General features: G+C 39.1%; 1 protein-coding gene across 5 annotated transcripts in view; it reads right to left on the bottom strand.

Annotated features, from left to right (window-relative positions):
- LOC139948326 (mucin-4-like) overlaps positions 1 to 22,596 on the bottom strand; it is a 134,760-nt gene that overhangs the window by 66,055 nt on the left and 46,109 nt on the right. Inside the window, exons 1-5 of one of the 5 annotated variants that reach the window (XM_071946454.1) lie at positions 14,948 to 14,992; positions 8,718 to 8,860; positions 8,159 to 8,326; positions 4,572 to 4,721; positions 61 to 526 (exon numbers count right to left, since the gene is read on the bottom strand). In XM_071946454.1, the coding sequence (XP_071802555.1) occupies positions 61 to 526; positions 4,572 to 4,721; positions 8,159 to 8,326; positions 8,718 to 8,860; positions 14,948 to 14,984 (964 nt within the window). In that variant the 5' untranslated portion in view covers positions 14,985 to 14,992. Of the gene's footprint in view, positions 1 to 60; positions 527 to 4,571; positions 4,722 to 8,158; positions 8,327 to 8,717; positions 8,861 to 9,803; positions 9,913 to 10,059; positions 10,201 to 10,876; positions 11,066 to 14,947; positions 14,993 to 22,596 lie in introns of those variants that run through there. The other 4 variants (XM_071946456.1, XM_071946455.1, XM_071946457.1 and 1 more) reach the window with 4 other exon arrangements.

Genomic DNA, 22,596 nt, shown 5'->3' on the forward strand with positions numbered 1-22,596 from the left:
ATAACACACAATAAACATGCTTCTTTAAGCTAAGTTTGTAAGTTTATCAGCTACTCATACCTTTTGGTAATAAGGGCCAACTAAAGGAAACAGCTTCATCAATACCCAGATCAGTCAAACTTAACAACTCGTATCTACTATCAAGCATAGCTTGATTGTGACTACATGGACAGTCATCAGTAGGCATCCAAGTTGATGGGTCTGGCTGAACAGCTTGCCATTGGTCACATTCTTGTTCAGGATTGACATAGGTATCCGAGTTGGAATCCAATCTGTATGCCCAGATACCTGACTGGTTAGTGTTACCAAGATACATGTCTGGTCTCTTATGGATGTCAATTGAGTCTTTTGGATCAGGATCATTGATGTACGTGCTTTCTCCATTAGGGCATTTGTATCCAATCACAACATCTTGAAATGGAAGCACATTAAAGTCCCAAAGCATGTGCCCAACTTCATATTGGAATATAGTGTATCCCTGGCGACCATTAGTTGCAACAGTTGCCTGAAACGTATTTGTCAAGTTCTGCAAATTGAAAAGAAATTCAAGTCCTTTAATTTTATAAAAATAATAGTGATGCTCACCAAACTGTGTTCTTGTACCCGAGCGCTGAACCTTGACATTGATCTGTTGACTTGAACTCACCACCTTGACCTAGACCTTCAACCTTTAAATAATAAATAATCTCAAACTTTTCCCCAAGGGAAATCCCACCCAGTATACAAGACAAGTGCAAATGGCACTTCTAACTGGAGTTCTGATACTGAAACCATTAGGCTACAACTCACCATCATGACCTACCTCTAACCTTTTCACCTCCAAAACAACCCAAACTTTCTTTTCCCAAAGGGCAAATCCTTTGTCTGAAGTGCTCAGTACTGCTGGCTACTGTGATCCATGTACAATGTACAATGTACGTATATCAGGTTTGGCAATGCCGGCAAGGGCATTGTATTTTAATGTGCAAATCTAGAAAGTGATTTGCATGCTGGCCATGATGAATAAAGAAATGAATTGAATTGAATTGAATTGAAGCTGGTATTGTCTGTTTGTTTTAGGCAGCCAGTGATGGATCTGCAACTGTTGTTGAGAGCATGGTCAACTATCTTTGCATGAGAGGACCTTTCCCAGACGGGCCATCCAGGCATACTCTGCAGCAGAGTGGCAAAGAGCGTGGAAACATTGGCACCCCATGATGAGTTTGTAAGTTGTTTCTGGTTCTCACTTTACCTTTTACCTTGTTAATAGACCGTATCGAACCATTCAAAAACCTGCCCTACAACATGGCGTGCTTGAGCGTGTGTGTGTAAACGCTTCGGCTGCGTGCTTCATTGATGTACGCGTTTAGACGCGCATACTGTTTGCCCCACAATGGTTTGCCCTGGCGACTTTTATAGCAACAAAGGGGTTATTCAATACGGCATATATGCTGCTTGTACAAGAATGTCTGGTCCAGGGTGACACCGAGGTATACCGGGAAGATGCAGTGTTTCAGGTGGACACCATTCCACATCGGGGGACAATTTCTTCCTAGCGTCACCATGTAGCTATAGGTGGAACAGGATTACCTGGGTCTCGGTAGGATTTGCCTCGAGTTGGTTGACTGTGTTATAGGTTGTGAGGCTGTCTAGGGCTGATGTGAGGGTGGCCTCAATGTTATTCCAGATGGTGCTCCGGGCTGCAATCCCAAGGTCAGCATACATGAACCTTCTTGCCCTTGGTTGGTCATATTGGTGTAGATGTTGAATAGCACAGGAGCAAGGACCATTCCTTGGGGCAGCTAGGCCATTCCTTTGTTTCCTCCATCTGCTGCACTTTCCATTTGGTTTAACAAATAAGCGCCTGTTTTCTAGTAGCTGGTGTACAAATTTGGTGCGGTGAAAGTCATTTGTCATTTTGGCTACATGGATGACAATGAGGCAAAGTCACGAATCAAATGTGCCAAAATTACCATTATCTGTGCTAAATGGTCAATTGATAAGGGAATAAAAGGGTAGCGACGAGTTCTTACACGGCCGTTTAAAGAAGGCAGGGTCGAATTGCCGTGTATATATAGATTTCGCACACGCGCTTAGAAGTATATTACACGCTGTTACTAATAGCTATGAATTGCAATCCGCGTGATAATTTTGCGCACCTGACACGCGGAAGCCAACCGGTTATAACCACCTGTCATTATCAACCGTTTAAACACCCCCACGTGACGTGCTCTCCACCAATAGGAGTAGAGAAACTGTCTGGGGTATTTATGAATAATGATTTATAATCAAACTGATCAAGCTTCAGAACCATCAATGGTTTACACACAGATTTGCACCAGTAAGCACACATCACACAATTAACCCTCATCTCTTGAAAAAATCCTTGTTGGGTATTTGCAAGACTGGGTTAAACAATGACTTCAGGTGGGTTCCAGTCCTTGTGGTGACACTTGTGTCCTTGAGCAAGACACTTGACCATAAGCTTCTCTCCAGCCAGGGGTAAATAGGTACCTGTGAGGGCAGAGTTGGTTCTTGTGATTGATTAGCTTAGTGTGCTACATATTTGGCGGCACAGGCTGTACACTCCCCAGGGAGCTGAGATGGTTTAAGGAATGACTTAAGGCCCAGTGACCAGGGGTAATAACGTTGAAGCGCCATGAGCGTCACTGCGTCATGAACCTGACCGCTATATTAGAAGCCACTATTATTATTATTATTATTAACATCCTCCATGGAACTTAGGATGAATCACGCTTTTGTCTGCGCGATTTGGATGGTCGGGTTAAAGCTTGGAGAAGACCTGGGTAGCGGTATGCTGATTGTTGCATTGATAGTCACATCATTTGGAGGTGGAAGCGTGATGGTGTGGGGAGGCATATCCATGTTTGGGAAAACAAGATTTGTGGTGTTCGCTGGAAACCTGAACGGTACCAAGTACAGAGACGATATCCTACATGTCCTACAGCTGATAGCAGTCCCATACCTGCAGACTCTTGGACCCAATGCCATCTTTCAAGATAACAACGCTCGCCCCCATCAAGCCCGACTTGTGACTGATTACCTGAACAATGTTGGGGTGCAACGGATGGATTGGCCCGCTAACAGTCCAGACCTGAATCCTAGGGAACATCTCTGATGGACCAGCTTGGCCGCTCTGTCCGCGCCAGAACCACCAACACATCAACTGTGGCTGACCAAACCAGTACTTTTGAAGAAATGAACGCTATCCCTCAGCAGCGTATCACCAAACTTGCGTGCAGCAAGAGAAGATGCCATGATGTCATCAACGCTTTCGGATCATCCACTCGTTACTGAACTTCTTGTCTCAATAAAGTGGAATAAGATCAGTAAATTGTCTTGCTTGTTTCAAAGGAACACGTTGCCTTGAATGGGTCGAGTTGGTCTTTGAAAAGCGTTCTGTGGGTAGAAAGATGTTGTAAAAGTAGAATACAATGATCTACACAAATATGCCTCGATATTGCGTGGTTGTCTTTTTATCTCGTCGGCTAACACAGTCGGCCATTTATGGGAGTCAAATTTTTGACTCCCATAAATGGCCGACCGTGTTAGTTCGCGACGTAAAAGGAAAACCGTGCAATTTTGAGTAATACTTGTGTGGATCATTATATTCTACTTTTTAAACATCTTTCTAACCATATGCATTTCATAACAAACGGTTTCAAACGCTTTTTACAGACCAACTCGTCCGATCCAAGGCAACGTGTTCCTTTAATTACAGAATCAATTTGTTTGTTCACACAGTGACACAAAATTGCGACTTTGTCTCATTCTCACTATGTGGCCAAGTCAAGCAATATGTCATCATTACAAATAAAGTAGCATTTTAAAGAGGAACACTTCAGCTTTGCATTGATATATAAAACATATATAAAGAGAGCACAAAATAATAACAAAAACTTGAATAAAAAAGTCTCCTAACTTTTTGTGAGCAGTTTATTTTTCGAAATTTGTTGCCCGGGCGCCCGACGGTTTTGTCCGGCGCTACATTTCTTTTACGGGTGCATTTGGCATTTTGAGAAATTTTGACGGACACAACAGAGTGTGAAGGACCCTGTGACGTCACAATACAGGCGCATTTTGTTCCCTACACATTTATGTGAATTAAATGGTTTAGTTAGAGCACACAAAGTATACTAATTGTGCGTTTTTATTTCTCACAAAATGAGTGCACAAAATAAATTTCTTGAAAATGAAATGACTTAGAGCAAAATGATTGTCATAATAATAATGAGAACTTATAATGTATGTAGCGCCATTAACAAGACACTTAAAGACAGGTGTTAAACTTTGGGGATCAGGTTGGCCCAGTGGTTTCTTTCAAATCTGTGGTCCCAAGTTTTAGTCCAAACTTGGACCTGGAGACTTGCATTTAAATTTGTCTTCTCAGTTCCTACCTGACATGCGTGAACAAGGGGTAGGTCTTCCAAGTTGGGCTCTTCTTCCCACAACTAAATTTATTCATTTCTTCTTGTTTTCCTTATCACCATGACCCTCTTATTGTCATTTGCACTTTTGTATGTGTAACAAATTTGTTAACAAAATCCAATTTCATAGTAACCCTTACTCACATTAGATGAAGAGCTTGAAAACACCTTATACCAAGTTATGACCAGCATCCATTCCGCACGAAAGTTTGAGACTTGTAGATCATTTATTATTTCATCTGTTCTATTCAAAACTGCCAACTGGTTTAGATCTGCTCCAAATCTTTGATAAACCTGTTAAGAAAACAGCACAATGGTCAAAAGTCCATGGATTATTAAGATTGTAGTGAAATGGGAGTATGAGCAGACACATATTTAAACCCCTTTATCATGGAAGTTGATATGTGTCTTTTTAGATAATTGTTATAAATTTTACATGTTTTATTTAAAGACAGTGGACACTATTGGTAATTGTCAAAGACTAGCCTTCACAGTTGGTGTATCTCAACATATGCATAAAATAACAAACCTGTGAAAATTTGAGCTCAATCGGTCATCGAAGTTGCGAGATAATAAGGAAAGAAAAAAAAACCCTTGCAACACGAAGTTGTGTGGTTGATTTCGAGACCTCAAGTTCTAAATCTGAGGTCTCGAAATCAAATTCGTGGATTATTACTTCTTTCTCGAAAACTATGGCACTGCAGAGGGAGCCATTTCTCACAATGTTTTATACCATCAACCTCTCCCCATTACTCATCACAAAGAAAGGTTTTATGCCAATATTTATTTTGCGTAACTAACAATAGTGTCCACTGCCTTTAAGCTGTGTTTGCATTGGACTTATTTTGGGTATAAACTAACCGCGGAAATGGGTAACTTAGCCATTTTAAATCCAGTGTAAACAGCTTAGGAAATTTCCCAACCTGAATGAGTAGTTTAACCAACCCAAGTCTGCCAGGTTAAATTGACCACATGTGTAGCTAGTTTTTAACCGAGCCAAAAAGTTCAGTGCAAATGCGAACTGGGTTAAAGCTGTCCCAGTAAACTAAGCCACATTCGTTCCCCCGACCCGGCCGTCGCGCCACATGATTGTCGTGACAGTGCGACATTTGTTCTTTTCAAGGAACTACATTCACCTTTCCCTGCCTTACTGTTGTTTTGCACTTTTCACACCGATAGTATCTGCCACACCTAGATGACATGTAGCTTGACTTTCAAATTAATCTTAACAGGAAACCATTGACTTTTTGATAATTGTTTTATGACCATTGACATGAACAATTGCCACTTGCTCAAAGTAGAAGCTAATTACAGTGCATCTTGGGTAATGTGATAGTCAAAATCTTACAGATTGCTGTGCAGAAGAGTTTGTATCGCCTCCTTGAGTGCTTTGAACTTCCCGGTGAATCATGGATCAACATATCAGATGGAGGGGTGCTTGTAAACTTGAGAAATGAGTTCCATTCAAAAACACACATTGATTCATGAGACTTGCCCAGGTCACTTAAAAAAAGTCTCAAACAGCCATCTGCCCCCACCCTCCCACGCACAAATAAAAAGTTATCAAAAAAGTCAAAAGCCCTAATATTTTAAACTATTGCCTTTCCATGCTAAGCTGATTGGAGTGTCGTGGCCGAGCAGTTTGGACCACCGAATTCAAACTCTGGTGTCAGTTTCTGATCGGCAGAGTGTCGGTTCGAATCCCACTTGTGACATTTGTTGTCCTAAAGCAAGACACTTAACCATTGCTTCGTCCTTCGGATGGGTCATAAAGCCGTTGGACCCGTGTTATGTAACGCATGTAAAGTAACCCATTGCACTTATCGGAAAAAGAGAAGGGGTTCGCCCTGGTGTTCCTGGCTGTGGCTTCTAAATGCGCCGTAGCACCTTGTAAACCCTTATAAGGTGCTACATAATTGGGTCTCAGAACTCATAACTTTCATTAACCTCTCTTTCTGTAAAAATGTATACTTAAGCGCCTTAAGTACCTCAGTGGAAGTATGTGGACTACATAAGACTTTGATGTTATTATTATCAAGTAAAGCTTAGCACTTGCAACCCTTATTTGTTGCACATCATCATATAACAATTATAAAATGGGTGCGTTCATTTAGCTTCCCCGGGTCGACCCCTGTGTGTGGCGTTTTCTTTTTCCAGGACGAACGTGTTCAGATAATTACCCACGTCCGTCCTGGACAAAAAAAACGCCACACACCGGGGTCGACCCAGGGATCTAAACGAACGCACCCATTATAACACCAAAGCAGATCCTTCCATTTGATTGGATGATTGTCCGTCACGTTATCGCAAATTAAATGTACCATTACACGCTACGCCATTCAATGCGCACTTTTCAGTCCATTCAGTGTGCATTTTTCGTTCCATTTGATTTATGAGTTGAAAGATGGAATGTTCCATTCAACTCGGCTCCGCCTTGTTGAAAAAAACATTCCATCTTTCAACTCATGAATATATTCGCAATTGCACTCATAAACATTCATTATTTATATACTTAGTAAGTCTAATAACACTAATAAGTCTCAGAATGTCAGAAGTTTAAGAGAACATCACCGATCGGCACCTTTATTCAGTGTCGCCCATGTAGGCTATGTTTGTGCCTTTTGGATACATATATTTTTCTAGACTTAGTTTAAATTTTGATGGAGTGGTTTATTTTCTCTTTTCGAGGCTGTTCCAGTCTGTTATGGTTCTTGGAAGGACCACTTCTGAAAAGCTTGAATACGGCAATAACCACGATAACAGTTTGTATGAAACTCTATTGGAATGAACGTGCAGGCAAAACATTATTGTGTTTTCACAAAGACTTGAATTTAATTGGCCAGTTATAATTATATAATATTGGATGGCTTTGAGGGGGATACAAGAATATATTGCACAAGCTATAGAGAGTGCCATATATTCTTGTATCCCCCGAAAAAAAAACCATCCTATATTATTATTATTATTTATATCAGGCTGAGGACTTGATCAAAGCAACACTATTTTGGCTCACCTGATTCCAGATTTTCAAATTCAATTTTATTGTTTGTTTTTTCTATTTAAATGCTATTGAAAAATTTTGAATGCGCCATACTGTGGGCAATTTCACTGTGCGCTATATATCTCTATGCTGTGCGTTATGCAGTGAAAGTGCGCCGGGCTACGCGGCGTTAATACACGTAAATCTAACTTACCCAACATGGTGAGCGTTGCATCAGTCGCCGCGTGTGACGTGCATGCAAGTGTTAAAATAATAATAATAATAACCTTAAAGCGCTTTTTACAAAAGCGATACAAAGCGCTAACGAAATACAATAGCAACAAAACAAAAGATAAACTACATGCTTTACAGACAAAACAATGCAATTAACAATGATTCAATCTAGAGTAACTTAGGATAGAGGTGGGTTTTTAATAGGAAAGTCACTGTAGAGTCCTTTGTCAAGGGGATAATCACCAGAACAGATGAATGGAGCAGTGTTTTGTATAGGCCCCAACCAGCAAGAAGCTACATGTAGAAAGCCATGCACTTGGAATAGTGCATATAGAAATGCCCGGATGGAGCAATATTGAAGCAATATTGCTCCATCCGGGAACTTTTACTGACACAATATTGCTGTCATCCGGGTACTTTTTACAAAAGCGTTCAATACGCTGATATGTTTTTGCCTCTGGAAGCCTGATATATATAATAATAAAATATATTGGTAAAAAACTCTCTTGAATAATACCTGGTAATACACAGTACTGTCACATGAAAAGTTCACATCACTGTAAAATGGCGCAACAAAAACTCTGTCGTTGAGGCTTGCACCAAAAGTAGTTCCACTAGTGGGTCGTGGGTATGCATATTTCTCCTTTTCACCATTGTACATAACAATTAGCCCATTATCAGTGAACTGTAACAAAAAAGAACAATTAGGATATGTGAAGAAAAACAAATTGTTCAACACCTTTGTTGATATTTTTGGCATTGTATTTTAAGGGCAACAGAAATCAAGCAGGATAAAACAAAATACCCAATTTCATGACTCTGCTTACCGCCAAACTCTGTGCTACAATAGCTGTGTAGAATTCAGCATAGAATTCCTAGTAACGTAGAGTACACACGGTCACAAGCCAACATTCCCCACTAACCCGTGATTTAGGCTTGATGTAAGCACAGAATTCCCTGCTTCACCAAGCACCGATTCTTTGCTTACAGTAAGCATGCAGAGCCATGACATTGGGCCTTGGCCTGCAACAGACAAGCATGTAGTTAATAAATTTGAATAAATACAAAAATCTTACATAGATGTTTCGTTGGAGGCGACCACAAGCAGGGAATCTATAGGGTGGTATAAAGGTAGGAGAAACCAAATTCTTCAAGGCATCAACTGAGCAATCGTCTTGAAGATTACTGTCTCCATTGTCAGATCCAAAAGGCAGAAGATCTGTGGACAAGACAAACAAAAAGCCATGGGTGGGATGTTTAAAAGTCAATCAATGTTAAGGTTTCCAAGAAAACATTGGGAGCATTCAGATTTTCCACACATTTACATTAAAATCAAAAGAATTCATCTTCACAATTAGTTGAAGAAAGTACAAGTTCTCACAACTCTCACAAGTATAATTCTCTAACAAAAACCAGCTAGTTATGAAAGCCACACATTGACTGGATTTAATCGGTTGCCCACCAAACAAAAATCAGTGAAAAGGAATCTGGAGCAGAATAAAAAAGAATTCAGTATATATAATGCATCCATCACATGTGAGATGAATTCTCAATGGCTGGAATGACAATAGGGAAAGAAATGAGAAAGGGTGTGGACGTCTTGAAATCCGGGAAGCAGGCCTTTACAACATCATGAATGAAAGTCTCATCTTAGCCCAACATTAGCTTCTTGAATTACTGATTGAAGAATAATAAGATCCCTTGCCTCTGGAGAAAGGGCTCGCTGGGTAATATAGCTAACCTCAAACCAGGAAAGATCCATAAGAAGCCAAAAGTTTCCATCTTCTATGACGTCTATTCATCACCTGGTGACGTCATTGTGACATCATTGTGACATCATTACAGTAATGTCTTCTACATGTTGTACTTGTGAATAATATAGTAAAGTTCAAAGACCGTCTCTGGACAATTTTTACTAGAGTATGGGTAATTGTTGAGATATGAGTTTTTTAAACCTGAAGTCATTGTCAAATTGGTTTATGAACTCTGTCAATTTTGAAGACCTCTCCGATGATGTACAAATGTATAAATTACTATGCAATTTTTAATGTAATGCGCCCTTGAACAGGCTGTCCGGTCCTGGAGAGAGCGCAATAGAAAATCAATAAATAAACCTCCGAAAATAATTCAAGATTGATATTGCGCAGTTTCCTGTAATGTACCTTCTTGACCGGCACTGAAGGTTTATCGAGGCGACAAGTGAATGAAACAGCAGCAAGGTCTGACTAGAATGGACCTATGTAGCCCACCTTGTTCATCTGTAATGGCTCCGCTTTTAACATCGGTCTCATCACTGTCACCATTACAGCCCACCTTCGATACTGTCTTAAACGCTAAGTTTTCAAAGGTCGCAAAATGCGAGGTAGTTTGATTGCAAATTTCTCTCATTTAAAAAAGTCCTATACTACTCCAACATACCTCATTTTATTCCTTACATTTGTGGAATTACTATAACACATAACAGGGCTTACTAAATGATGACTTTGTCCAGATGTGATGATTTGAAAATTGGTCCAAAAAAACGTGTACAAAAATGACATTTAACGTGACTATTCTCGGGCGCCGCCATCTTTTAATGATTCACCCGCTGTTGATCGTGGGCGCCCGGCAAATCTTGCAAGTCATGAATATCCATAAGGTGACGTCATGATCGCTAGACTTATGTGCACGTACAGTAAAAAATGAATATGTATAAGATGACGTAGCGATGCGCTGTATCTGGAAACTACAACCGCGCAACGTCACCTCATACATATTCATATTTACTTTGTACACCACACAATGAATTGATAAATCAGCGTAGCCATAACGCTTGGTGCCCTGAATTCTCACGTCCAACAAGAGGAGAATCATTAAAATATGGCGGCGCCCTAGAATAGTCACGTTAAATGTCATTTTTGAACACGTTTTTTGGGACCACTTTTCAAATCATCACATCTGGACAAAGTCATCATTTAGTAAGCCCTGTGATGTGTCATAGTAATTCCACAAATGTGAGGAATAAAATGAGGTATGTTGGAGTAGTATAGGACTTTTTTAAATGGGAGAAATTTGCAATCAAACTACCTCGCATTTTGCGACCTTTGAAAACTTGGCGTTTAAGACATGTATCGAAGGTGGGCTGTAATGCTGACAGTGATGAGACCGATGTTAAAAGCGGAGCCATTAACAGCTCAACAAGGTGGGCTAGAGTCGGGCGATGCTGCATGCCGTTGTCAGAACGAATGCCTGGAACCTTGGGTTGTTCAAAAGATTATCGACAAAATCTCAACTCGAGCCATGACTACTGATCTGATGATTTTGTTGAAGTTTGACCATAGCTCCATGTGGTTTGACAGATATGGTTTGACAGATCAACAAGCGCGTGTAGACCATAGAGCTATATATAGCTCTATGGTGTAGACATTCATCCCGACACTGCTGGTGACCGTCTATACCCTGCAAGATATGTTAACAAAAATTTTACCACACAGGCGAAGTAGGATTCTACTCTACTCATTGACCTCTGTGCTTTCTGCTCTACTCCATATAGTACTGTACAAAACCAATGATTGCTAAAACCAACGGAGGGCTAGATAGGGCGCCCTCTGCCTTTTTAATCATGGATCATTATAATGTGTTTGCAGAATAGCATGAGTTTTTATGACGAAAGTGTCAGAGAATGCTACTCAATGCTAAAGCATAGGGACAGAATCCTACACAATGTTAAAGCAATGGGACCAGAATCTACACAGTGCTAAAGCATAGGGCCAGAATCCTACACAATGCTGAAACATAGAGGAAGAATCCTACACAGTGCTGAAGCATAGGGCCGTAATCCTACACAGTGCTAAAGCATAGGGCCAGAATCCTACACAGTGATGCTGAAGCATAGGGCCAGAATCCTACACGGTGCTGCAGCTTAGGACCAGATTCCTACACAGTGCTGAAGCATAGGGCCAGAATCCTACACAGTGCTAAAGCATAGGGCCAGAATCCTAGAGTACCAGTTATGTAGTGAGTAGAGTAGAGTAGAGTAGAATCCTACTCGTACATGTACCATAGGAAATCTGTTCACATATCTTGCACCAATTGTGACCGTCGTGAGATGGATGTAGTCTGGTCCCCTGACCAAAGATTCCTTGACGTCTCTTGTTAAAAATCTTGGGTCAGGTATCATCTGGATAGGACATTGCGCTATGTTGCGTGCATAAACACGTGGCCGAACAATGGCGGCGCAATTCCTTCAAACGGGAAAATTAATGAGTCTGTCATATCAGTTGAAATTGTAAATTGAGAATAGAAATGAGGTGAAAACATGACGATCGATAGTTTGATAAGTATGAAAAAGTTTCTGATTGAATGCAAATAAAGCAAATTAATGATACTTTACTTTTTGTCAATCAAATTAATGCCCTATATATGGGGCGCCGTCTGTCAATTAATTGTTTGGCATTTTTAAGGCATGTTTTTACCATGGTTTATAGCAATTAGATAAACCATAGAGAGTGTTGCCAAATCCTTTTTATGGTTTACATACCAGTAGTATTTTGTGTGTGTAAGTTTATGGTTTACAAACCACGAACATGCAAAAAACATTTAAAAATCGAATGGTTCATGAACCATAGAAATTTTACGCATCTTTAAAACATGGTTTATAAACCAGAAAAAATGAAGCGCATCAAATTCATGGTTTACAAATCATAGTTTATAAACCATAACAAAATGTGCACTCACTAATCGTGGTTTATAAACCATAACAAATGTGCACAAACATGGTTTACAAACCATAAAAAACGCTAAACAATTAATTGACGTGCCGTTTGTCAGTTAAAGGGACACACCGGCTCAACGTTTACGCAATTTAGGGGTGTAGAATCATAAATAATGGTTTTATAGATGGTTGCTGTAACAAAAATCATCAAAATGTCACGTATTTAGCGAAAAATTATTTTAAAAAATCAAAGCGGTAAAAGGCCAGCGTATATACGTGTTTCCAGCCGTTGCAACTGTCAAATCTTCGTGACATTAGACATTGTCGCACAATGTTGTAAGTAGACTGGTGCTTTGTGTACGTTTTACTAAGACGCAGCATAAGGATCCAGTCTATCCATACAACCAGCATAAACGGATCAGGCAATTCCTTCGACGATGGAGGTAGACCTTCGTGCTTCGACGTACATTCAAAGGTCGTCACGAAGAACACAAAGAAACTAACCCAGAATATGATGGGACAGGGACAAGTAAATAAAGCATTCCTGGCCCCAATAAACTAGGCATACTACCGCACAGCCATGATGCAGTTTGGAATGCGATCGTGGCGTTATGTGCTCCCGACGTGCCAGGACCCAATTTCATAATGCCTTTATAGTGGCACAAAATTTTCTAAGCACAAAATAGTATTGCAAAGCTGAAACTGTTTACCAGCCAAATTTTAACTAAATTTGGAAACTTTTGGCTGGTGCCACGACTAAATTTTTAAACAGTAAAGAAAATTTGTAAGCAGTATTTTCTGCTAAACAGATGAAACTGATCAATGGGCCCTGTTCACAGGGAAGGTTTGTTTATCTGGTGACTGCTCTATATTCCGACACCCCTATGTTCCGACACCCCTATGTTCCGACACCCCTATGTTCCGACAACTCAACCTAAATTCCGACACCCCTATGTTCCGACACATCTATATTCCGACACCCCTATGTTCCGACACCCTTATATTCCAACGACCCAAACACCCCTATGTTCCGACACCCCTATGTTCCGACAACCTGTACCAATACTTTGTGTTAGTCATTTTTTTAAAAGAAAAACGGTGTGACTTGAAGAAACTACACATGGTAACCTATCTTTATGTAGTCCCACAAAGGAGTTTAATTTGTATAACAAGATTCTGCTATTACAAATATTCGGTTTCTTTAGAAGAGGACTGAGTAATGGAGGGGGTGGTAGGACTGAATTATTTATTGTTATTAATTGTTAACAAATTATTATGATTATTATTATTCTTTAAAAAGAATTGTGGTGGGGGGGGGGCAAAGGAAAGAAATTACACATCGGCGCAATAAACGCAGGAGAGGGTTGGAATTTTTATTAATTGAAGGCTCATGAAATGTTATCAACACGGACACGCACCTAACAATAGCAAAGTATTTTATTGCCAGCTACCTCGGGGAGCCATACTCATGTGTATAACCACCAAAAAAAAAATGAAATGCATGCGTGATTCCATCACTTTTTAAAATAGTACAAATTCATTTTATGAATGTTCAAACCTAATCCCGGTCGAAAATTACTGGGAAACCTTGCATAATACAAGTTGTGTTTTTGTTATTGATCAACTGAGTAATAATGTGCGGGAACAACTTGTCGGAACATAGGGGTGTCGGAGCATAGGGGTGTCGGAATATAGGGGTGTCGGAACATAGGGGTGTCGGAATATAGGTTCAGTTGTCGGAACATAGGCATGTCGGAATATAGGGGTGTCGGAATATAGGGGTGGTGGAACATAGGGGTGTCGGAATATAGGCTGAGTTGTCGGAACATAGGGGTGTCGGAACATAGGGGCTTCGGAACATAGGGGTGTCGGAATATAGGTGTGTAACCGTTTATCTCGGTGGGGGGGGGAGTGCATCTTGAGGGATTCAAAAGCGTCCTTGTGAGAATGTATTTTGAAACATAAGCGTAGCTGCAAATCTTGAAACATAAGCCTAGCTTGACTCGGGATTGAAAGCGTACCTTTTGATTATAGCGTAACTGGAACCTAAACATATCTTGGATTGTATAAGCGTAGCTGAGTAGCTGCGTAGCTTGAAACGTAACCATTTCTTTTGGAACGTAACCATTTTTTTGGAACGTTAGCATATCCTGGTACGTAAGCGTAGCTGGGTATTTTGGAACGTAAACATAGCTGCGGATGAAACGTAAGCCTAGCTTGACTCGAGATTGAAAGCGTACCTTTTGATTATAGCGTAACTGGAACCTAATTGTATCTTGGATTAAGCGTAGCTGAGAAGCTGTGTAGCTTGGAACGTAACCATATCTTTTGGAACGTAACCATATTTTTGGGAACGTAAGCATATCTTGGAACGTAAGCGTAGCTGGGTATTTTGGAACGTAAACGTAGCTGCATATGGAACGTAAACGTAACTTGACTTAGGATTGAAAGCGTACCTTTTGTTATTATAGCGTAACTTGAAGGAATGTAAGCAAAACTTGGAATGTAAGCGTAGCTGAGTAGCTGTGTAGCTTAGAACGTAACACTATCTTTTGGAACGTATAAGCATATCTTGGAACGTAAGCGTAGCTTGACTCGGGCTTGAAAACGTACCTGTTGATGTTATAGCGTAACTCATTTGAAGGAACATAAGCGTAGCTGAGTATCTGCGTAGCTAGGAACAGAGCCAAGTAAAACCTCAACAATCTCAAAAATAACACTTCATTCGCAGAATTAAAAAGTTATATTTTTTTGACAAAACAATGCTTTGATGATTTTTTTTTATCATTATTTTGTTTCAACCTTTTACAAAATTGTTATTCACCTTTCCTTTTTTACGATCGGGCTCCGTTTTTTGTTATCCTTTTTTCTTCTTTGTAAAACATTTTTTAAGCTACTCACACAATAACACTGTCAATATAACAAAATGCGGTATTCCAACGTTTTGACATCATCAATCTTTTTTAATTACCTGAAAACTCATAACAAAAAGAAACTAGGAGCCATGGCACAAAACAGAGCATTATGCGATCATAAGAAACTAGCGGGATGCCGCGCTTCGCGCGGCACCCCGCTAGATGAGGAGGATTCTAGTATACAAATGTTGTAAAAGGTAATGTGGGGGCAAGGGAGGTATTCTTACAGGTAATAATAATTTCGTAGGATTGGATTAGAAATTGTATTTATAATCGGTATGGAAATTTGTCATTAATGTTGTATTTTGATAAAAATTAATTGTTGAGCGTGCACAACTTAGTTGTGAAACGTCGCGACGCGTTGCCTCCCCTCCTCACCTTCTCTCTTGCGTTCTCCAACTCAAGGAATTGGTGTTCGTTTCTGGAATTGAGCTTTAATATTGGGGAAGGGTATACTTGGCAATGATGGTACTTGGCATGATATGTAGGGTATTTCGTAATATTTTAGTGTTGATCGAGCGGGCCAACGCATTATCCGTAATGTGGATTATGTTTCGCCTCATTTACGCATAGTTTTAATTCAATCGGCTTTTGTCATTGTGTCAATTTTATCCACTGCCCTGAGTATTTCCCAGCTAAGATGACTGTAAGGGTAATAATGCTTAGTCGACTAAAATTATAGCACGTACACTGCTCCAATGACACACTTATTTTATTGTGTTGAGCACATTTGGTATAATTCAGTTAACGGATTTGAGTGGTCTAAGTCTGGTCTCCCCCCTCAACAATAATCACCGCTGCTAATAGCACAGGAGAAATCCGACTAAAAAGGCTTGTATGAAAGTGGTACCCTCTTTTAAAACAAACTCATAATCACAGCCACTAATAGCCGCGGAGTTAATCTGACTGAAAAGGAAGCTTCGAAGAAGTTCTGGTATACAGCAGATAAAAAAAAACGCGCCAGTTGGTATAGACTTTAACGACAAAGTCAATTTCTGCAAATTGTATTGAAAATAAATATATTTAATGATCGGTTGCTATAACTGTTGAATGATTTTTGCTTTGTTTCCAATGCCGTGTACACGATTTAAGTCTAAGGCCCCATTCATCGTGATTTATTGAGCGTACGTCCAACGACGCATACAAAGTTGTCCGAGCACCAAATAAAGCGAGTTTTCGGAACATGCTGTGCAACATCTAATCTACTGTTTTTACCACCGCTTTTGGGAGTAACAGAGCGTCGGCCTCATTAATTAGGTGTTCGGGCCAACAGCCCGAAACACCTCTTATTTTTGTTCGTTTTTTTTTTTTTTTTTAGGTGTTCGGGCCAACAGCCCGGAACACCTTTTATTTTTGTTCGTTTTTTTTAGGTGTTCGGACTCGAGTCCGAAGACCTCTTGTTTTTGTTCGTTTTTTTTTTTGTTTTTTTTTTCTTTTTTTTTTACTTCGTCTTCTTCTCCGTGGTTTTTGTCCGCTAACAAAGACATACTTGCTATACTCACATAAACTTCACACATAGTTAGATATTCATTAGTAGATGAAACCGTTTTAGTTTCGTCATGATGACGTCATCAGGTGTCGAATTACAAGGTTTTTAGGTTCAAAAAGTGACCATTTGCTTTTCGCTATGTCTTCGAATTTTACAGTTATGATATTCATAATTACGCATCTGATAGATCAAGACTGGGACTACATTTGAAAAGTTAACGTCAAAATCGTATGACCCCCTCCTTCCGTTCGTACCGGAAGGTCAAAGTTTGCAAATGTATATTTTTCTTCAAAAATACATCTCCGTCCCTTGCCCTCTAACAAAAGCAAACTTTCCAAACCTGTATGAACTTTTAACTTCACACATAGTTAGATATTTATCAGGAGAAGAAACCGTTTGAGTTACGTCACGATGACGTCATCAATTCTTGAGTTATGAATTTTCAAAGTTTATTATTTTAAAAAATCATAACTTTTGATCTACATGATGGGTTGTTACAATCGACACATCATCGGAAAGTTCGTTAAAAACTCCGTAAATGCCTCGCAGACATGATCCATTTTGATCTCGTCTTCTGGTTCAAAATCGAGTTTGAAAATACATAATTTCATGTATAAAGAACTACGAAATTTCCCCATTGGTTGTGCGTAACACGTGTGTCGTACACGTGTAGTGTATTAGGCATCATTTATTTGGTGGCATGCTGCCAAGTTTATTGTACTCTGTGCCATAGCGTGATATGCATAGAGCTATATAGCTCTATTATTTAGAGCTGTATAGCTCTATTTATGCAGAACGCTGCGAAAATGATTTCCTCTCAATCTTCGGCGTCAAATTGTTCAAATGTTACCCTTCTGATGGCTTAGTGGTCAATGTGGAATTGAAGACGAAGTTTCGCTGAGATGGCCACCTACTTCAGTGATTCATGGGACTTTTAATTATGTGAGAAAACAACAGTACAAAATGACGAACATTGGTCATGTTTTGGTTAAACACCGAGAAGAATAGAGACGTTGCATCGATCGACCACTCCCCCCGGGTGAAGGGCGTTTTGGGCCCACGGAATTCACGTCAGTATTACAATATCTATTACTTCTTGAACTTAGCATAATCATCAGTTGTTTTGATTATTTGTTAAAACAACTATCCAAGTTATTTTGAGTTAAATATTTTGAAGAAAAAAAATCTCTGGAATAACATAAGCCCTTTCAAACTTTCTCTAGTAGGAAAGGACGTTACGTAAACTAATCTATTTCTACCTCCATGCACAGACATGGATGTTACAATACAAAACATTCAAAGAAAACAGAATGGTTAAAGCATAAGGCCCAAGCAATTAGGAGTGGTCTTGCTAAAATAAACTGCCGGATTGAACAAAACTTTAGTACAAACAAATCAATAAAACAATCCAGATTTTCATCTTCTTCTTCTCTTCGTCCCTTGTCCTCGAACAAAAGCACACTTCCCAAACTCGTATGAACTTGAAACTTCGCACATAGTTAGATATGCATTAGGAGTGGAATAATGTGTTAGTTAGGTCATGATGACGTCATTCATTCTTGAGTAATAAAAATTCAAGTTATTATTTCAAAAAATTATTTTTGATCCACGTTTTTTTTTTACTTCTTTTTTAAAATATTATCAATAGAGCGCGAAAAAGCTTCATGAAGAATAGTCTTCGTTCAAGGCGGTTAAAACATACATGCCCCTTACAGTCTTTTCTTCAGTCGTCAGTCAATATTTCCTAAGTTCACATTTCCTAAACTACATAAGCTATTTTGACAATCTGTACATCATATGAAAGGGCTTTACGTACTTGACAGAAATGGATATGTTGGTGAACTTTCGTTGACCTTTTGACCTGTTTAAACGGGAAGTGACTGTGAAATGATTTGAAAGGCCGTGGTTTATTGTCTTTTAGGTCGAAATAAACATCTTTGATGCTTTACCATCACACCATACAAGTCTGGCAAAGGTCTGGTTTAAAACAAATATTACCGATGACGTCACCAAACATACACTTTTACTAGATGACGTAATCATGTGGTTTTGACAGTTTTTGTAATTTGAATCATTTATTACAAATCTTGAGAACAAAGCAAGGTGTAATATTTGTTTTTTAATCCAGGCTTTTACTCCCGGAAACCGAACACCTTGAGTTTGTTCACAAACTCTCAACCTCTAGTTAGGTGTTCGGGCAACAGCCCGAACAACTCATTGATTTTGTTCGGTTTTTTTTTTTTGTTTTTTTTTTTTTAGGTGTTCGGGCAACAGCCTGAACAACTCATTGATTTTGTTCGTTTTTTGTTTTTTTTTTTTTTTTTTTTTTCTTATTCTTCTCGCTGTCGATTGTCCGCAAGAAAAAGCATAGATGCGAAGCTTGCATTAAGTTGAAACTTTGCACACAGGTAGACAATATCCAGTAGATGATACAAAAGTTGTTATGTCACGATGACGTCATCAATTGACGAGATACACTAATTCAAAGTTTATTATTTCAAAAATCATAACTTTTGATCTACATGAGGGATTTTTACAATCAATACATCATCGGAAAGGGCATTAAAAACTCCGTAAACGCCTCACAGACATGACCCCTTTTTGATATTGTCTTCTGGTTCAAAATCGAGGTTGAAAATTCTAAAATTCATGTATAAAGAACTACAAAATTCCCCCATTGATTGCGCGTAAAGATTTTACAATTACATGTACTTTGTCACCACGTGTAAGTATGCGGTGCACTGCGGTCACCACGTGTAAGTATGCGGTGCATTGAGGAGCATAGCCACGCTCTACACCACGTGTTGATCGTTTTATCTACGACCATACTGCGTTGATAACACCGGTCACTAAAGTTAAGCAAAATCGGGCCCAGTCAGTATTTGGATGGGAGACCACTTGGCGACCAAAATTTGTACTATTTATTTTTGTATTTAATTTTTTTTTCTCCTATAAATAGCTTCGCTTTAGTCTGTGTTCAAGGCGTTTTCAACAAAGATTTCCCTACCGGTTAGTTAGTCTTTTCTCCAGTCATCATTATGCATAAGCTCCTAATATCCTCAACCACACAAGCTATTTTGACAATCTATACATCATATGAAAGGGCTTTACGTACGTAGTCTGTTTTCAAGGTGTTTTCAACAAACATTTCCCTTTCGGTTAGTTAGTCTCTTCTCCAGTCGTCATTATGCATAAGTTCATATGTCCTCAACCACACAAGCTATGTTGACAATCTATACATCATATGAAAGGGCTTTACGGTTAGTTAGTCTCTTCTCCAGTCGTCATTATGCATAAGTTCCTATGTCCTCAACCACAAAAGCTATTTTGACAATCTATACATCATATGAAAGGGCTTTACGTACGTAGTCTGTTTTCAAGGCGTTTTCAACAAACAGTTCCCTTCTGGTTAGTTAGTCTCTTCTCCAGTCGCCATTATTTATCAGTTTACGTTTCCTCAAACACAAAATCTATTTTGACAATCTATACATCATATGAAAGGGCCTCACGTATTCCACAAAAATGGGTATGTTGATGACCTTCTCTTGACTTTTTGACCTTTTTAAACTGGAAGAGCCTTTAAAATGCTTTGAAAAGGCATTATTTAAAGGCTTTTAGGTTGAAATGTACACTTTTTGATGCTTTTTCCATAAAATCTTTACACATCAAGAAAACTGTTTGGTTTTGATTTCTTTGTAATTTGACGAGCTATTAACAATACTTGTTTCATTTATTCAAACACTGACCCAACAATAGCCGAACACCTAGTGTTTGTTTTTACAAACACTATATCTAGTTTTTTTTTTTTTTTTCTTATTCTTCTCGCTGTCGATTGTCCGCAAGAAAAAGCATAGTTGCGAAGCTTGCATTAAGTTGAAATTTTGCACACAGGTATGCAATAACCAGTAGATGATGCAAAAGTTGTTACGTCAAGATGACGTCATCAGTTGACGAGATACACTAATTCAAAGTTTATTATTTCAAAAAATCATAACTTGTAATCTACATGAGGGATTTTTACAATCAATACATCATCGGAAAGGGCATTAAAAACTCCGTAAACGCCTCACAGACATGACCCCATTTTGATTTTGTCTTCCGGCTCAAAAGAGAGGTTGAAAATTTCAAAATTCATGTATAAAGAACTACAAAATTCCCCCATTGATTGCGCGTAAAGATTTTACGATTACATGTACACGTACTTTGTCACCACGTGTAAGCATTCGGTGCATTGCGGTCACCACGTGTATGTATGCGGTGCATTGAGGAGCATAGTCACGCACTGCACCACGTTTTGATCGTTTTAGTCTGCGTTCGAGGCGTTCTCAACATAATGTCAGTTTTCTTCAAAAGTAAATAATTAGTTTTATCTACGACCATACTGCGTTGATAACACCGGTTCTCGTCCGGTCACTGAGGTTAAGCAAAATCGGGCCCAGTCAGTATTTCGATGGGAGACCACGTGGCGACCAAAATTTGTACTGTTTATTTTTGTATTTATTTTTTTCTCCTAAAAATAGCCTCGTTTTTAGTCTGTTTTCAAGGCGTTTTCAACAAACATTTCCCTTCCGGTTAGTTAGTCTCTTCTCCAGTCGTCATTATGCATTAAGCTCCTATATCCTCAACCACAAAAGCTATTTTGACAATCTATACATCATATGAAAGGGCTTTACGTACGTAGTCTGTTTTCAGGGTGTTTTCAACAAAAACCTTTCGGTTAGTTAGTCTCTTCTCCAGTCGTCATTATGCATAAGTTCCTATGTCCTCAACCACAAAAGCTATTTTGACAATCTATACATCATATGAAAGGGCTTTACGTACGTAGTCTGTTTTCAAGGCGTTTTCAACAAACATTTCCCTTCTGGTTAGTTAGTCTCTTCTCCAGTCGCCATTATTCATCAGTTCACGTTTCCTCAAACACAAAAGCTATTTTGACAATCTATACATTATATGAAAGGGCCTCACGTATTCCTCAAAAATGGGTATGTTGGTGACCTTCTCTTGACCTTTTGACCTTTTAAAACTGGAAGAGCCTGTAACATGCTTTGAAAAGGCAGTATTTAAAGGTTTTTAGGTTGAAATGTACACTTTTTGATGCTTTTTCCATAAAATTATTACAAATCGAGAAAACTGTTTGGTTTTGATTTCTTTGTAATTTAACGGGATACTTACAATACTTGTTTCATTTATTCAAACACTGACACAACAATAGCCGAACACCTAGTGTTTGTTTCTACAAACACTATATCTAGTTGGTTTTTCTTATTCTTCTTCTCGTCGATTGTCCGCAAGAAAAAGCATAGATGCGAAGCTTGCATTAAGTTGAAACTTTGCACACAGGTAGACGATAACCAGTAGATGATACAAAAGTTGTTACGTCACGATGACGTCATCAGTTGACGAGATACACTCATTCAAAGTTTATTATTTCAAAAAATCATAACTTTAGATCTACATGAGGGATTTTTACAATCAATACATCATCGGAAAGGGCATAAAAAAACTCCGTAAACGCCTCACAGACATGACCCCTTTTTGATCTTGTCTTCTGGTTCAAAATCGAGGTTAAAAATTCAAAAAATTCATGTATAAAGAACTACAAAATTCCCCCATTGATTGCGCGTAAAGATTTTACAATTACATGTACATGTACTTTGTCACCACGTGTAAGCATGCGGTGCATTGCGGTCACCACGTGTAAGTATGCGGTGCATTGAGGAGCATAGTCACGCTCTGCACCACGTGTTGATCGTTTTAGTCTGCGTTCTCGTCCGGTCACTGAAGTTAAGCAAACTTGGGCCAAGTCAGAACTTGGATGGGAGACCACTTGGCGACCAAAATTGGTACTATTTATTTTT

Source organism: Asterias amurensis, chromosome 15, assembly GCF_032118995.1.
Source record: "Asterias amurensis chromosome 15, ASM3211899v1".
Classification (NCBI taxonomy): domain Eukaryota; kingdom Metazoa; phylum Echinodermata; class Asteroidea; order Forcipulatida; family Asteriidae; genus Asterias; species Asterias amurensis.